Source organism: Piliocolobus tephrosceles, chromosome 7, assembly GCF_002776525.5.
Source record: "Piliocolobus tephrosceles isolate RC106 chromosome 7, ASM277652v3, whole genome shotgun sequence".
NCBI classification, from domain to species: domain Eukaryota; kingdom Metazoa; phylum Chordata; class Mammalia; order Primates; family Cercopithecidae; genus Piliocolobus; species Piliocolobus tephrosceles.
The window spans coordinates 40,782,742-40,800,682 of record NC_045440.1 but is presented as its reverse complement, the minus strand read 5'-3'; the positions used below and the strand labels follow the sequence as shown (position 1 = coordinate 40,800,682).

Sequence of the window (17,941 nt, the reverse complement as noted above, 5' to 3'; positions counted from 1 at the left end):
CCCTGTCCAGGATTGGAAAGTGCATTCACCGGAAAGAATGTTGCTGAAGATGGAACATCCAAATGGTGCTACAGATGGAGCCACGCATGGACACACCTTTCTTCCAAGGACCCTTAAATCAACCCCAGGAGAAGCCTTAACTGCTGTTCCCCACATAACATCCCTCTTCAGCAGGAAGTAGCCAGAAAGAGTCATCATCCAATACCCCCTAACAGCACTGAGTTACCACTCCTTACAGGGGAAATGATACCAGAGCAAGAAAGAAATTAGGTAGGCAGATAGTGAGGGTAAGAGAGTCATTGGTAAGGTTTCCTTTTAATAAAAAGCAACCCCTAAATCATTTCTAACAAAGAAGCACCCTGAAAAAAATCAAGCTGCAAGCATAGATAAGCAAGCTGGAAGCTTGCACGGGTACATGCCAGCCGCTGTGCCAGTAGGAAAAGGCTATCAGAGGGCCAGGCATGTTCAACATGGAAGCTCCCTCTTCCCTTTTGTCACATGTGCAGTAAAAAGGCAGGCAACATGGCACCAGCCAGGTAGAGAGCCCATTAGCATAATAAAAGATTAGGGTGGAATGGCCAGCTTCTTCATGCAAACAGCACACCTGGTCCTATTAATCTCTCAGACACCACCTCCTCAAGCTAGCCTATAAAACCCTATGCATTTCATCACGAAACCGGAAGACCCACTCAGGAACCCCTCTCTCTCTGCAAAAGAGCTTTTCTCTTTTCTCTCAACTATTAAACTTCTGCTCTTAAACTCAAAAAAAAAAAAAAAAAAGATTTTCAAAGGAGTTCTACTTTTAGGAAGATGATTTACCAGTGATCCCTGAGGATATTATAGTCTGCTCATTTCTTCTCTAAACTGGTACTTCATTCCTTGGTTATCATTTTTCTATACTAGTAATAAAAAATCATGTTTCTGAAGCCCAGGAGGAGCCCCAGAAGTGTCCACCCAGCTCTGGCCTCCTCCCATCTCTCCTCCCCATGCTTCCCCAAATGCACTCTTCCTTCAACCATCTTTTCACCCACTCACACCCATACTTTCTCAGCAGCTGCACACAACTCCTGGGGTGATGCGACCCTATCACACCACAAGCACAACAGATGTGCTGCTCCCCAGCACAACCATGTTCACTGCTTCCTTCCTCAGCCTGCCCTGTGAGAGCAAGAGCAGACAGAGCAGGGCTCAGTGAAGTGAAAGGGACTGGCGGCAGCCCCGACACTTTAGACACAAATCTCGCCTGTGAAAGTGCTTCTTAAAACAAATCACATCGGCCAGGCGCGGTGGCTCAAGCCTGTAATCCCAGCATTTTGGGAGGCCGAGATGGGCGGATCACGAGGTCAGGAGATCGAGACCATCCTGGCGAACACGGTGAAACCCCGTCTCTACCAAAAAATACAAAAAAAACTAGCCGGGCCAGTTGGCGGCGCCTGTAGTCCCAGCTACTCGGGAGGCTGAGGCAGGAGAATGGCGTGAACCCGGGGGGCGGAGCTTGCAGTGAGCTGAGATCCGGCCACTGTACTCCAGCCTGGGCGACAGAGCGAGACTCCGTCTCAAAAAAAAAAAAAAAAGAAAAAAAAACAAATCACATCAAAGGTAAGAAAACCACCACCAGCAAGTCAGATGAGCAGTTATGTTCCAAATGTGATGGGTTTATTTTATTTTACTCTGATGCAAAACCAAAGATTCCACTATAGCACAGAGACTGATATATTACAAGGTCATGAAAAAATGGTGTGGGACATGCAGGACGTGATGTACAAACTGGAGGGTCAGATCGTCTCCTCTAACATGACACTACACTGTCGCTGAGGAACACATTTAATAACACTGCAGAACTGAACTGAAACGTGGCACAAACATGACAACTTCCAGGCATGCCTTCAAGCGCCTCCCTCAGAAGGGATTCGCAACCCCTAGACTTCAGTGTGGGGAGGATTACAATTCTTTGGAAGAATAAAAAGTTCACACTTTTGAAATTTCACAGAAGAATTTTAAGGCCAAAACACAGTGGGTTCATTTCTCTTCACTTCCAGGGACAAATCTGATGCTTTCCTCAAACCACATTAAGCTTCCAGTTCAAATCCCAAGCCAACCTTGTGACCTCCTGCACTGAAGTTCTTCCCATCGATTAAAGCTGATAAAGTCAATTTGACTCCTAGGGAGAAGAAAACACCACAATCACTTGTAACAAGTATTACAATTAGATCTGAACTTTCTAGAAACAACAGATGGAATCAGTGGTGTGGAATAAGAGCTATAAGCAAACAGCTATTACTCAATTGGTTATTTATAACCATCTGATGTGTAATAAGGAACGCATGATCATGGCAAACTTTCTCTGAAGTTCAGGGTTAAGGGCAATGAGTGATCAACCACACTCAAAGGCCAGAGTGACTACATTATAGTCAGAAATACCAGCCTCCTGGCAAGGTTTTGCTATGAGGATCGCACCACAAGGATGGATATTCACTAAGACATGCTAAATCTAAGCACCATCACTTCTCAGTATGCTAATGGCAACAATCTTTTAGGCGACTGCACTGACACTAAGGAATAAATTATAAACACTCACACATGTGTGTGCAGCTGGAAGTCCGCAGCCTTGTAACCCAGGGCGAAATTTTTAATGAAAAAGTATTTGATCTGTTTTGTTTTCTGTCTGAACAACCAATGTTACAAAATGGTCCGAATCAACTTACAGTGACTATAGGTTGTTCTGCAGGTTATTTTCATTTTTTTCTCTATCACTTTCCACCCCAGACCCTCTGTTACTAATTCCTTTACTTACCTGGTCGAAGGGTCTGAGTATAACCCAGTCCAATCAGGCTGGCATTATTTACTTTAGCCTAAGATTAAGAGATAGAATAATAACATTAAACAGTGAATTACAGATCAGTCCAATACAACCATCACTTTGTGCATCACGTTTCCAACGCTAAAAGCACCCTAGGGCCAATCTGGAATTACTGATTTTTTTTTTTTTTTTGAGATGAAGTTTCGTTCTCGTCACCCAGGCTGGAGTGCAATGGCATGATCTCAGCTCACTGCAACCTCCGCCTCCCGGGTCCAAGCCATTCTCCTGCCTCAGCCTCCCAAGTAGCTGGGATTATAGGCATGCATCCCCATGCCCAGCTAATTTTGTATTTTTAGTAGAGATGGGGTTTCACCATATTGGCCAGGTTGGTCTCAAACTCCTGACCTCAGGTGATCCCCTGCCTCAGCCTCCCAAAGTGCTGGGATTACAGGCATGAGCCATGGCGTCCGGCCAGAATTACTGATCTTTTAAGTCAGCAGGACTTGTACAGGTGGGACGTACCTTAAGAATGCATGCTTCAAGGCCTCAAGCAAAATTTTTAAACACTACACAGCCAAACACCCTGAATTCCCTGAGATACCAGCTGACAATCTCTCACAGTGGTTACAGCATGAACTCGGGTGACAGAAAAACAGATCTAGGTTCAAACTGTGGCACTGCCAGTTACTATGTGACCTTGGGCAAGTTAGCTGACCTTTCTAAGGCTCAGTTTTCTCATTGGTAAAACAGGGATGAGGATAACACTACTTGCCACATGGAGTGGTTGTGAGGGTTAAATGACATAATATATGTAAAGCCTTTAGCACAGTACATGAAATTTAAGAGCTCAGTGTTATTTTTAATAAGAGTTACTATAGCAACAGAAATAGTCATCTAATCCCATGAATTTCCAAATAAGAAAATTCTAAGGCCAAAGTGATAAAATGACTTGAGAAGGTCAGACAACAAATATACAGGAAGAGCTAGGAACAGAAGAACCCCTATGTCCTGACTTCAAGCATATTTTTTTTTTTTTTTGAGATAGACTCTCACTCTGTCACCCAGGCTGGAGAGCAATGGTGTGATCTTGGCTCACTGCAATCTTTGCAACTGCCGGGTTCAAGCAATTCTCCTGCCTCAGACTCCCTAGTAGCTGGGACTACAGGTGTCCCCTACCACGTCCACCTAATTTTTGTATTTTTAGTAAAGATAGGGTTTCACCATGTTGGCCAGGCTGGACTCGAACACCTGAGCTTAGGTGATCCACACACCTCGGGCTCCTAAAGTGCTAGAATTACAGGCGTGCGCCACTGTGCCTGGCTATATTATATTCTTTTCACTACACAATGAGCTGGCTTATTAAAGTTAATAAAGAACAAGCAAACCACACTCATATCACAACATTCACTGAAAAGTTAGACATAAACATAAGAGCAGATCCAATCTGGCAGCACATTCTTACAGAGAGAGAAGTTCTACAATCCAGCTTGTACTTAGCAGCAATGCCAAAACGGGTGTTGTTACTCCCAGCCGTCCAAGCAAGGTTTATGGATGTTTCAATCTTCTCATTAACCTTCTGGTAGATAGAACCTCCAAACTCAGTGCCGTCGTTCCTATTTTCACAGATAAGAAAATGTCATAAATATCTAGTTTGTACCATTGTTATTATGGTATGAAAACAAATTCTAAGACTATCTAAACAAGGATCCCATTTTGTAACTATAGACTTCAGCAAATTTCTAGCATAAATGACTACTAAACAAAACACAGAACTAAATCCAGCTATGCCAGTAATGACTGCTTAATTAAAACGTAACATTTGATCCATTTACTTGGCTCCTCCACATGATGTGAGTTTCTTAAGACAATTCAATTAAGCACAAAGGCAGACACCTCAGGTAAGTAAAATCTATAGGTCTCTGAGAAGTTCATAGAACTTAGAAACTTCAAAGTAGAGTTCAATAAAGATTCTGCAAAAAAATAAAAAGGTAGAGGTACAGGAATAAAACCAATTCTGGATTTCCTTTAAAACACAATCCTACAGTTACAAAGCACCCTCCTACAATACCTAGGGTGCACTGCTCCAGCAAACCACCTTAGTTATTGCTTCCAAGCATGCCAGAGATGAGTCCTTGGGTTTTCACGGTTTTCCTGATAATACTGTTTCATCAATTTCAGTAACTGTCTGTACCACTGCTTGCCTTTGTTTTAGCCATCATTAAGTGAATTAGAGCATCCAGCAGAGAGGAATCTGCGACAGTTTAAAAACACATAGTTTGCCCTTTGCTGCTTCTTCCTGGTATAGGAGCAGTGTCCAGTAGGCCCAACATAAAATACTATGTAAAAGTTCCGATTCATCCCGCCATCATGGTACGGCCTACATAGCTGAATCCCAGAACTCTTTCAGAGCACCTGTTACTTCTGAATGCATTAGCGGTACCTGGGTTCCAACCAAGAATACCTGAAACCTCCACAGAATTACTGGGATGTCCCAGGATGCTCAAATCAATTTGGTGGTTGTTGGTGACCCAAACAGACCTGCTTCCACATACTGTCAAGATTAAGAGAGGAGCAGAGGAAGCAGTAACATCTCCAAAGGGTCATCTTACCATGAGGTAAGCCATGCTCTGGGCTCCCTCTATCCCAGTGGTTCTTCTAGAGAGGCTAGAGCTTCCTGAAGTTTGGGGTGCAGGCTGAGAGGCCAGTGACCACCAGCAGCACAGCCTGCACACCACATGCACCAGCCTCCTGGCAAGGTTTTGCTATGAGGATAGCACCGCAAGGATGGATATTCACCAAGACATGCTAAATCTAAGCACCATCACTTCTCAGTATGCTAACTGCAACAATCTTTTAGGCGACCGCACTGACACTAAGGAATAAATTATAAACACTCACACATGTGTGTGCAGCTGGAAGTCCGCAGCCTTGTAACCCAGGGCGAAATTATTCTGTGACAGTTTGGATTTGGCTGTGTCAAAACTCATCTGATAGCCAGCAAGCCACCCTTCGAAGGCCAACACAGCCCAGCCATAGATGGTTGGTCCAGAAAAATCTATATCAACATTACTGCCAACACTAAAACAATCCCGTTTATAGGAGGCCTTCAATTTCCCACTCTTCTTTCTGCAACAAACAAACAAACAAAAATGATGAAAACAACATGAGTTTTTACTATTGTCTAAGAATTTTTGGAGTAAGATCCTCTCTCTCATCTTCCAATGTAAATATTATTTTGCTACATGCCACATATATATTAAAAACGTTTCAAATGACCTAGTTCTACAAATATAATTTTGTTAGGATTAGACCTATTACTCATTATAAGTTCAAATGACAGGATACTTCATGATTTATTTCGTAAAGGCATGAACAAAAGTACAAGAATGAATAAGAGGCTGGGCGCAGTGGCTCCCATCTGTAATCCCAGCACTTTGGGAGGTCGAGGTGGGCGGATGATGAGGTCAGATTGAGACCATTCTGGCCAACATGGTGAAACCCTGTCTCTACTAAAAAAAAAAAAAAATTAGCTGGGTGTGGCGGCACACGCCTATAGTCCCAGTTACTCAGGAGGCTGAGGCAGAAGAACCGCTTGAACCTGGAAGGCAGAGGTTGCAGTGAGCCAGGATCATGCCCCTGTACTCCAGCGTGATGACAGAGCAACACTCCATCTCAAAAAAAAAAAAAAAAAAACAAGAATGAATGAGATACTTCACGGCCAAATTAATAATCTGAAGATGTACATATACAGACGTATGAGAAGCCAAATCTCTTTAAATGTTTCCAAATGCCAAATGCCACAAAGAGTTAACCCCCAATACACATTATTAACCTATCATGGAGAGAAGTGTGCTTTTATGAAGGACGATATCAAAAAAATGAAATTAAGCTGGGCGCGGTGGCTCACACCTGTATTCCCAGCACTTTGGGAGGCTGAGATGGGCGGATCACAAGGTCAAGAGATCGAGACCATCCTAGCCAACATGGTAAAACTCCGTCTCTACTAAAAACACAAAAATTAGCTGGGTGTGGTGGTGCGTGCCTGTAGTCCCAGCTACTTGGGAGGCTGAGGCAGGAGAATTGCTTGAACCCAAGAGGCAGAGGTTGCAGTGAGCTGAGACAGCACCACTGCACTCCAGCTAAGGCGACACAGCAAGACTCCATCTCAAAAGAAGAAAAAAAGAAAATAATATTTGTCCGAAAGATAACTTGAGGTGTGTGACAGAAAGAACATACCTGTTGTTACGGCTGAGACAAATGTCACTTTGCATTCATCTAGCACCTCCATCCTTCAGATAACATAGACCCACATTAGGCAGATAGGAAATGACACAATCCCCCTTTTTTCACATGAGGAAATTGAGGCCAAGACGTTGGGGGATTTACAGAGGCTAAGAAATCAAGTAGGCAGCAGAACTAATCATTATAGCATTTGAGAGCCAGGAGATCACCCTCTTAAGAAATTAACTTTTCAGCACCATAAGATAGGGTGAGGGAGAAAAAAAAAAAAGGAATTAACTTTCTTTCTTTTTTTTTTTTTTTGAGATAGAGTCTCGCTCTGTCACCCAGGCTGGAGTATAGTGGCGCGATGTCAGTTCACTGCAAGCTCCGCCTCTCGGGTTCACACCATTCTCCTGCCTCAGCCTCCCGAGTAGCTGGGACTACAGGTGCCCACCACCACTCCTGGCTAAGCTTTTGTATTTTTTAGTAGATATTTAGTTTCACCTTGATAGCCAGGATGGTCTCGATCTCTTGACCTCATGATCCTCCCGTCTCGGCCTCCCAAAGTGCTGGGATTACAGGCGTGAGCCACCGCGCCTGGCCAAAAGGAATTAACTTTTTCAGCAGAATACCATGTCCATCAAACTTCAGAATTGCTTAAGATTCATCTATGGTCTCAAGACTCTCCTAGCTCCTAAATTTTTTCTACTATGTGTCTCTCTGAAATAGATTTATACATTTTTGTTCATCTATTCAGTTTTCAAATTGTTCATCCTGCCTTGGGGGGGAGGGATCTTCCTTTATCTGTACTACATATACAAGGTCTCCAATATTCCTTATAGCAACCTTCTAAGTTCTTCCTGCCTCTGAACTTTGCACTATATCTTCTTATTCTAAAGTTCTCTACCCCTTCAGGCTCCAAAAACATTTCAGGAAATAGGATTTGAACAATTACCCTGTGTTCGGTACAAATATGGTATCAAGAGTCAGTTTCAACCCTTCAGCCAACTGAAAAACAAAGATTTAAAATAAATAATTAGTAATTTTCAATCATTTATCCAACTGAAGAAACCAATTCTAAAGTTTCCTCTAAGTTCTTTAACAAAAAAAAGAAGTCATTCAAGAAAGCAGAATATTAAATTATGTAATAAGTGAGCTCTCCATCCTCCTGTCCCCTCACCCTAGCCTTCATCATGGTTCTCTCACCAAAAAATGGGGCAAATCCTATTTTAACAAGTTACATAAAATACAGTTCAAAACCACAGAATTCTCATACAACGAAATCATCTTGATACCCTCTTGAAAGAGTGGCAATGAGATAACCGGACATTTAACAAGCAAGCTAAGTCATTTTACTCAGTTTTGCATGTACATTATCTATACATGGCATCTATATCAAAAACAGTGCACTGTACATAATGGGCACTTGACAAATATCTAATAGATTTTCTCCTTGAAAACATGAGAACATTTTAGAAAAATTTTTCTGTCAAGCCAATTTTACAACAATTACAAAACTAAACCGAATTTCCGCAAATAGTTTGTTCTACCCAAGAGAAGCTCAGCTGTGTAACACAGAACCAGTCAGAACAAAGATGTAATATAATAATCAGAGTACTCACAAACAAAGCCTTATTTTCTAGAAACATAAGACACCAAAAAAGGCCACATACATAGAAAAAATATGGCTACTAGATAGGTTGTAAGATCTCTTTTGATTATATTTGGGGTATATTCATCATTCAGTCTACAAGATAAATTGAACCTATGAATAACTTCTAATGCTTTCTCTTACCTTATTCTCCCAAGAGATTTCTGTCCCTAGAGTATTGTCCGTGTTCCATTTTTGGGTGAAGGTAAGTCCATAGTTACAGACCTTATATTTGGTTTCTAGGTTGCCTGATGCTTTCCCTGTATCAGTGTAAGCATGACCAGAAGTAGAAAATTCCTGGTAAGCAAGAAAAAATAATTACTTTAAAATTAGCTCATCAAGTAGAAAATATTCACTTTGGAAGGCAGTGTTCAATGCATCAGAAACAATACCATTTGCTGTTTGCCACAGCCCTACTCTAGAGCAACTTCTTTCCTCCTTTCCCCTTGCTTTTCCAGTCCCTAAATATTTTAACCAGTTCCGCCAGGCGCAGTGGCTCATGCCTGTAATCCCAGCATGTTAGGAGGCCAAGGCAGTGGATCCCTTGAGTCCAGGAGCTCGAGACCAGCCTGTGCAACATGGCGAAACCCCATCTCTACAAAAGATACAAAAAATTAGCCAGGCATGATGGCACACAACTATAGTCCCAGCCTGAGTCCAGGAGGCAGAGGTTGCAGTGAGCCGAGATCATGCCACTTCACCCTAGCCTGGGAAACAGAGTGAGACCTGTCTCAATACCAGTTTCAGATCTTTCCATTATTCTACTTCTCTTACTGATATTTCTTTTTCCATATACTCTCTTACTAAATGGAAATCCTAAATTCTCTCCTTTAAAAAAGAAGTATCTTTACTGAAAACAAATGCCTTTACTAAAAAGACCAAAAATACTGTATCCTAAATATTTTACTTTCATGACCTAAAAAAAGATTATCGGTTCTCTGCTATATGTTTCAAACTATCAGTTAATTTCAAAGTCCTTAAAAATCCCAAAATACTGCCCTCCCCCTTTTTAATAGGGTCAACACTTTACTACTTCCTTTAAAAAAAATATGTATTATTTTATTGTGGTAAATACATTTAACATAAATTTTACCATTTTAATAATGTTTTAAGTGTACAGTGAAATGGCATTAAGTAGTCACACTGCTGTGAAAACTTTAATGCTTTTGTGTGCAAAACCGCAAAACTTCTGCTTAGACAATTTCAATATTTGAAAGTACTATCCATTTTCAAAATAAAGTGGAATGCTATAATTTATCCTTCTTTCCCCCTTTCTATCCTGTCTACCTTTAAGAGTGCTTTCTATCAAACAGTTACTATGATTTAAAATACATCCTTTGCCCTAGTTCAGTGTCCTTTAAGTCATATGACAATAAGCAATTAGAAATAGACCTCCTTCTGCAGAAAGCAGTCAGCACCTGTCACTGACAATCTATGAACTGTCAAGAAAAAACATTCTGATTGGTCCTGTTTTAGGGAGCATTTCTGAAATCCTGCCAACAGTAATGAGATGCTGCCAACCCCTGACCAGTCTTTTCCACTGCCTGCAACATGAATCCTCTCCTTAACAAATACCCTGCCCCCTAACTCTAGTTCTACAGGCAGATGAGACAACTGGGAAGCTATGATCTGTTTATCAACACCACACAGAATGGTTTCAAAGACAGTATCATGCTGCACATTTAGGGAAAGGCCTTAGTAAGAAAATGATAACGTGTTAATCATGTTTACCTGTTCACATAATTATTTTAATGTGACAATCATTTTTCTTTTAGTAGATCCAACTATCTAGTGTTTTATTTTTTACATTTACTTTTCACAAACTTGACAAGTATAACAAATGCAAATCTTAATTTTGGTGTTAGAAAAACCTTATGGACAAAATTAAGGTAGAGGGGTAGTCTACATTTCTCCCTTGTCAGCATCAATTCTTAGTTTGAAGGTCTGTCACAAATCTAAAATGCCACAGGTACAAATCTCAAAAACAAAGGCTAGAATTGTTCTAAGTTGAGATCCAGGCTCATGATTCACAATTCAGTTTGTGGCTAATTTCATAATTTGTTCAAACAAGTGCAAAACACATTTGTAACATGCATATAACATGCATATAGCTCTACATTAAATGCTCAGTAAGCAACAAAACAAACAAAAATGTTACTGTGAAGTAGATGGCATATGAGAAAAATATCAAGACACAATCTAAGAAATTTGGAACAATGATTGAAATTTATCCTAAATCAATACCAGAAACCAAAAACAGCCATAAAAACAAGCATACAAATAAGCTTTTTTTTCTTACCATCTGAATGAATATTACCACACAACAGCAGCATGAAAGGGAGATAAAATTTTAGTTGATAATTTTTGCAACACAAACCTAATGAGCAAATTCTGGAACCTACACAAAGTATGATTCTTCTATTTTAACAGAACTATATACACAGCGTGCCCATCTTAGTAAAAGAGGTGCATATATATTTATTTACTCTAGAGAAACCCAGGGAAAGAATGATGGTCACAAACCATGATTATATGCAGTATCATTAGAATTCCACATGCCTTTGTCCTTCTAATTATACACCCAGAAATAAAATCTGCATGGGTTTGAATGGATAAATACCAAAAACAATGCAGCCAATGAGAAGAAATCAGAGTAAGGTGAATCAAAACTTAACCTACTACCTGAAATTTACTGAATAAAACCAATTGTGTTTGTTTGTTTGTTTTTGAGACGGAGTCTCGCATCGTTGCCCAGGCTGGAGTGCAGTGGCGTGATCTCTGCTCACTGCAAGCTCCGCCTCCCGGGTTTGCACCATTCTCCTGCCTCAGCCTCCCAAGTAGGCGGGACTATAGGTGCCCACCACTATGTCTGGCTAATTTTTTGTATTTTTAGTAAAGACAGCGTTCCACCATGTTAGGCAGGATGGTCTCAATCTCCTGACCTCGTGTTTCGCCGGCCTCGACCTCCCAAAGTGCGGGGATTACAGGTGTGAGCCACCACGCCTGGCCCCCCTTTTTTTTTTTTTTTTTAAGACGAAGTCTCACTCTGTCACCCAGGCTGGAGTGCAATGGCTTGGTCTCGGCTCACTGCAATCTCCGCCTCCCAGGTTCAAACGATTCTCCCGCCTCAGCCTCCCGAGTAGCTGGGACTATGCACGTGCCACCACACCCAGCAAATTTTTGTATTTTTAGTAGAGACGGGGTTTTGCTATGTTGGCCAGGCTGGTCTCGAACTCCTAACCTCGTGACCCGCCCACCTCGGCCTCCCAAAGTGCTGGGATTACAGGTGTGAGCCACCATGCCCAGTCAAAAGCTATTGTTAATGATACTTTGAAAATATGCCAACATAGCCTTTACTGTAGTCTTTACTTCCAATAAAAAAATACTTCATAAATATCAGTTAAAAACTGTAGAATAATGTACATGCATACATGCAGAAATACATTTCATTTGTATATTTTGTTTCTACTAATCATAAAGGGACAAAGTAAAGTTAATTTGTTTTTGTAAAAGCGTAATAAAATTTCCATGAATCCATTATCATAGAAGTAAGGTTTTTGGTGTCCATATACATATTCATGAAAGTATATATTTTTTGACATGGGTCAAAAAATACATATTCTACATTTTCTGAGTGAAAGCTGTAGTATACTCTGAGAAACACAAAAGGTCTCTTCAAGAATTCAACTTGGTTGTTTATTTTAATTGGCTAAGAATGCTGTTTGGAATCTGAGAGGACAAAGCTGTGGGCAAGACAGCATGGTGCTGGTTCAAGTAACTAGACTGTCATGATTTTACACAGATTCCTTTAAGTTAATTATGTTACATCCATTAAAAATATATTAGATACTCACCACTCCACTACAAGACTTGGTTTTCAGGTCTATCTTGACCATGCCAAAGCCTATACACGCACACACAAAAACATAGATATGTACAAAATGTGACTTTCACTACAGTTTTTGCAACTCAGAAATTATGAAATAGCCTATAGTACCTTTCATATGAAAAATGCATTCATATGAAAAATGTCATTAGGTGAGAGTTCCTCAAGAAACTGAATTATAACCAAATAAATTCAGTATAATTTTCAAGCCTTAAAATGCATAAAGATATACTTTTAAAATGTAAGTTAAAGAAAAAACTAAATGAAAGGAATATGCACTATTCCAAGAATCAAAATTGCTGAAAATAGTGTGCTGCTGTATATATTGCTTAAAATATACAGTTAACATTACTAGTTAATAAGAAAAAATCAAATATGTACAGCACAAAAATTTAGGTTAAATTTTAAAACCTAAAAAATAATATTTAGGATCACAATACACATTATTTCAAACAAGTCAAAAGTTATGTTGTCACTTTCATAAAAACAATGCCATTGTTTAGAGGGAGGAAAAGTACTACCCCTACTTTAATTGTCCCCAGGGCTAGACAAAGAAGACATAAATGTTATATATATTATTCTACATTACAGGTAACATTAAATATGCACATATATATGCATCTGTATATGTATATAATTGCTTTTAATGCTTGAAAGGGGTTCTACCTCTAAAGAATGAGGTCTAATAGCCTGTTAATAGTTATCCCCTTAAATCTTGTGAAGTGGATTGATGCTGACTTACCCTTATTTTACTGGCACAGTATTTACACACAGTAGGCATTCAACACTAACTTTTACCCCAAATCGGAAAGTTACAATAGCATACTTACCATATCCTTTGTTGAAGACATCCTTAGCAGCCTTTCCTAGGTCACAGTAAGTTGGTGTGTTACACATATCTTATAAAGAAAAACAAGGCAAAGGAATAAAAATAACCATTTAGTATTTATTCACCCACAGTTCTTCTGCTGTTTCATCCTATGAGAAGAGGTATACAGTGTTCTCTTCCTTTGTATCATTAATGCTTTAACGCAATCAAAGGTATGAGATGGCAATCTGCTCCTTAAAAAATAGAGCTTTCCAGAATACTGAGAATAAAACAGTTTTCCCGTGAGATTCAGAGGTCATCTTTCTGATTGCATTTCAAAGAAAAGTACGTTCTTACAGGATGAAAAAGATGCTATGTTAAACTGGATTCTTTTAAAAATATATGCAAAATTTACCTTAGAAAACTCTCTCTCAGGCTCTTATGAAACCAAAGACCTGTATAAGACAACAATGGAAATTTTTGAAGAAACTGTTAAAAGATGCAATCAAAATCCTCAGGGTTAACATTTTTCTCCTCTGAAATTCAGTTCTTAAAATAAGAATTTACCATATGAATTGAAGTGTATTCATCTAGAATATATTTTCTCTCACTCAAAGCTCTTCTTAAAGTGCTATAATTTTACCCATTAACCAGAAATATGATAGATTCTACCTGCAGCAACCTGCTTACCAAAAGTGTAGTAAACTCTGAAGTTAAAGTCTTCAAAAACCTCAGGTGCTTTGAGTTTTCATCTTGCCTACTAAAAATTTGCCCAGCTTTGCTATTGGTAATATGACCCTCACATCAAATTCTGAGAGCTATCAACACTGCTGAATATCTCATTCCTTCGCCCTCTTTGTATCACGGGAAATCTTTCTGCAGCAGGTTCTTCTGTATTCCTCTCGCAGACTCAAAAGCTATGTCTAAGCAGTTAACAGAGCCACCTCTAGCAGTGCCATTAGCCCATAAGTCAGAAAAATCCACAGTATCAGCTAGCCCTTGCAATTGCTATGCCTGAATGATTTACATATTTAAGCTCATATTTACTTATATATAGCCCAGCTCTTAATCTAGACTTCTGCTAAGCTTGTGCCTACCCCATCATACCAAACATATAGATATGATGCACTTAAATGGGAATACATTTAAATTTTGTTCCTTAACATAAACCTGTCAAATATGACAGACACTATGATATAAAGAGACTAGTATAAAAAACTAAAAAGAAAAAAAATTAAAGAGCAAAGGGTACTATAAATATACTGACTCATTCCATAGTAAAACTTTGCTCTAAGCTACAAGGTTTCATAATTCACTTACGGAACGATTATTTTACAATTCAATCCTTTGTACTAAAGTGATCAATTCTAGCCTTTTTATATTATCTCAATTGCAATTTGATATTACTCTTTATGATTACAACGGATGTTGATATTTGTTGAAATTTTGCCAGAAGTCTGTAATTTGGGAGGTAAGTATAGAAATGCAGGCAGTATATATTGAAATAGAAATGTTAAAGCTTTACAGTCTGGTTTTTCATACTGCCTAGAAAAGATACACTTAAATGTTTAGAAGCACCATATATACGTCTAGGGACTATTTAAAATATTTCAGCATATTGTTGTTTTTCAAAACCAGTACCAGATACTATGCAAAAGTCACGTAGCTGGTTTAGTTTACTAACTGACCTCAATTCTGCCTAGTTCAAGTTGACTTTTTCCGGCCTATGACTCTGATGGGAAATGCACTGCTAGTATGATCAAGCAAAAATCGAGAACAACAGAAACTTCATGTTCCTCGAGAGTAAAGCTACAACCACACGTCTCCACCAGCTCTACAGAATGCACCTGCCCATAGATGCATAGATGTGCACACTGCACAGAGGCTGCAGGAGACGCAGACGGGGAAAGGCGTTAGCCGGATGCTACTGGTTTACAAAGCCACTAACTTAACAGCCAGTACAAAGCCCGTTTCGTTCCTCGCTTCTCCGTTTTGAATTGCACGCAGGGCACCCTCCGTCGGCCGTAAGGAGGGGAGGACTGGCCTGATGCTCCACAGCAATTCCGGAGGGCAGGGGCGGCGGAGGGGGACCGGTGTGGGGTTCGAGGATTCAACTTCCCTAGAACCGATCTCCTTTCTAGCTGACCCCTGGGAGGAAAGTGCGGTCCACACGCCGGCGGGGGAGGTCGCGACCCGCGCCCGGAGGCCACTTGCCCCGCCGTGCTGCGTCTCCATCGCCTGAGGTGGCCCGGGGCGGGTCCCGGCGGGAGCCAGCGGCCCTGGTCCCCCGCGCCCCGCCCGGCCCGCGCCCCGGTAGCCTGCTCCCTGCCCACAGAGCCTCCGTTAGGGCCGCCTCCCGCCTGGCGCTCTGCTCGGCCGCGGCCCACCACTCTCCGGGCCTGGAGCCCACGCGGCCTCGGTTCTCCTCACCTCCACCCCGAGGGCCTGTCTCCGCTCTGCTCGGGCAACGCTGAAGGTCTTCGAATCAACGCCGTCCGCGCCTGCGCGGCCTCACACCCCCCAGCTGCGCCTGCGCGCCGCGCCTCCACCAGAGCGCCAGTGCGCCGGCGTGTTGAGCCACGGTCGCGCGCTACGGAGCAAGGCAGGGAGACGAACAGCAGGGCAGAGCCAGCACCACCAACTGTCCGGCGCCGCGGCGCGCGTGCGCAGGAGGGTCCGGTGTGCACAGTGGGGTTAACTGGGGGCCCGAGAGGCCGGGGACCGCACCTGTGTCCGCGAGGGGACTCATTCTCGCGAGAATGCGCGAGGTTGCTAGTTACTATTGCCATGGGCGCGGCCGCGAAAAGGCGGCGGTGTGCCGGATCCCTGGTTGAGGCATGACGCAGGCTGGAGTGTAGTGGCACGATCTTGGCTCACTGGAGCCTCGACCTCCTGGGCTCAAGCCATTCTCCTGCCTCAGCCTCCTGAGTAGGAGGGTCCACAGGCGAGCGCCACTACTTCCGGCTAATTTACTTTTTTTTTCTTTTTTTTGTAAAGACGGGACTCTCCCTGTTTCCCAGGCTCGTCTCGAAGTCCACGGCATAAGTGATCCGCCCTCCTGCGCCTTGCAGAGTGCTGGGATCACAGGCCTGAGCCCACGCCCAGCCCCTTATGGGAATTTCATTTCAGATTGACCAGGCTTCAAGAGTGTCATTCTTAAGCCTGTAATCCCAGCACTTTGGGAGGCCGAGACGGGCGGATCACGAGGTCAGGAGATCGAGACCACCCTGGCTAATACGGTGAAACCCCGTCTCTACTAAAAATATAAAAAACTAGCAGGGCGAGGTGGCGGGCGCCTGTAGTCCCAGCTACTCCGGAGGCTGAGGCGGGAGAATGGCGTGAATCTGGGAGGCGGAGCTTGCAGTGAGCTGAGATCCGGCCACTGCACTCCAGACTGGGCGACAGAGCGAGACTCCGTCTCAAAAAAAAAAGAGTGTCACTCTTAGGTCATCTCTTAAGGATGAGAATACATGAGAATACATAGGTCCCCAGGGAGTAAGTGATTGATTCAAGATCCCACAAGTAGTGAGAGATGATAATTCCAAGGGGAGAGGATGTGGAGGAGAAAAATCTCTTCCGTAGAGGAGACCAACTAATAAAGGTAGAATAGATGACAGAAACAGAAAATCATCATCTTGGAACCACCATAATAATAATAGATTCAGGCTGAAATTATCAATGGACCGTTGAGAATGTTCATATGGTTTCAAAGTATCACCCCTATAGATTACTCACTAAAGAGAAAAGGCTACCTTCACATCAGAGAGATTGATCAAACGGGGGATGGTAGGGACTGACGTATGCCCCCGGTGTGAGGCACAGAGAGGGAATATTCTTGTACAAGTCTGTAATTTGCTTCTCTTCACGATGAAACAATCAGGCAAATCCAAACTGAGAGACCTGCGAGACAACTGCCAGTCTTCCAAAATGTCAGTTTCTTGAAAGATTAAGAAAAAGGCTAGTGAACTGCTCTAGATTAAAGGAAGCCAAACATGTGACACTAAAAGCAATGTGTGATCCTAAATTAGACCCTGAATAAAAACCAAACAAACAAAACCAGCTACTGAGGAGTTATTGGGACAATCGGGGAAATTTGAATAGAGAGTAGATTATCATGGCAATAATGTAAAATTTTCTGAGGGGTCCCTGGGCGCAGTGGCTCATGCCTGTAATCCTAGCACTCCGGGAGGTCGAGGGGGGCGGATCACTTGAGGTCAGGAGTTCGAGACCAGCCTAGCCAATATGGTGAAACTCCGTCTCTAGTAAAAATACAGAAAATTAGCTGGGCATGGTGGCGGGTGCCTGTAATCCCAGCTACTGGGGAGGCTGAAGCAGGAGAATCACTTGAACCCAGGAGGTGGATGTTGCAGTGAGCCAAGATTGTGCCGTTGCACTCCAACCTGAGTGACAGGGTGAGACTACATCTAAAAAATAAAAAATAGGCCGGGCACGGTGGCTCAAGCCTGTAATCGCAGCACTTTGGGAGGCCGAGATGGGCAGATCACAAGGTCAGGAGATCAAGACCATCATGGCTACCACGGTGAAACCCCGTCTCTACTAAAAAATACAAAAAAC

The 17,941-nt window shown here is 42.0% G+C and overlaps 1 protein-coding gene across 3 annotated transcripts; it reads right to left on the bottom strand.

The window, feature by feature from the left end:
* Positions 1-1,634: 1,634 nt before the first annotated feature.
* Positions 1,635-16,096, bottom strand: VDAC3 (voltage dependent anion channel 3). Of its 3 annotated transcripts, none has more exons than XM_023214454.1 (10): positions 15,797-15,960; positions 13,782-13,821; positions 13,389-13,457; positions 12,527-12,576; positions 8,817-8,969; positions 7,977-8,029; positions 5,699-5,926; positions 4,263-4,413; positions 2,795-2,852; positions 1,635-2,161 (listed from the first exon to the last, which is right to left on the bottom strand). In XM_023214454.1, exons 3-10 carry the CDS (start codon positions 13,453-13,455, stop codon positions 2,070-2,072), a joined length of 852 nt encoding a protein of 283 aa, XP_023070222.1. In that variant the 5' UTR covers positions 13,456-13,457; positions 13,782-13,821; positions 15,797-15,960; the 3' UTR covers positions 1,635-2,069. The 3 variants fall into 3 exon arrangements, with proteins under 3 accessions (XP_023070222.1, XP_026309772.1, XP_023070223.1); XM_026453987.1 differs by having other exon boundaries at positions 12,527-12,604; positions 15,797-15,915; XM_023214455.1 differs by lacking the exon at positions 12,527-12,576 and having other exon boundaries at positions 15,797-16,096.
* Positions 16,097-17,941: the final 1,845 nt, after the last annotated feature.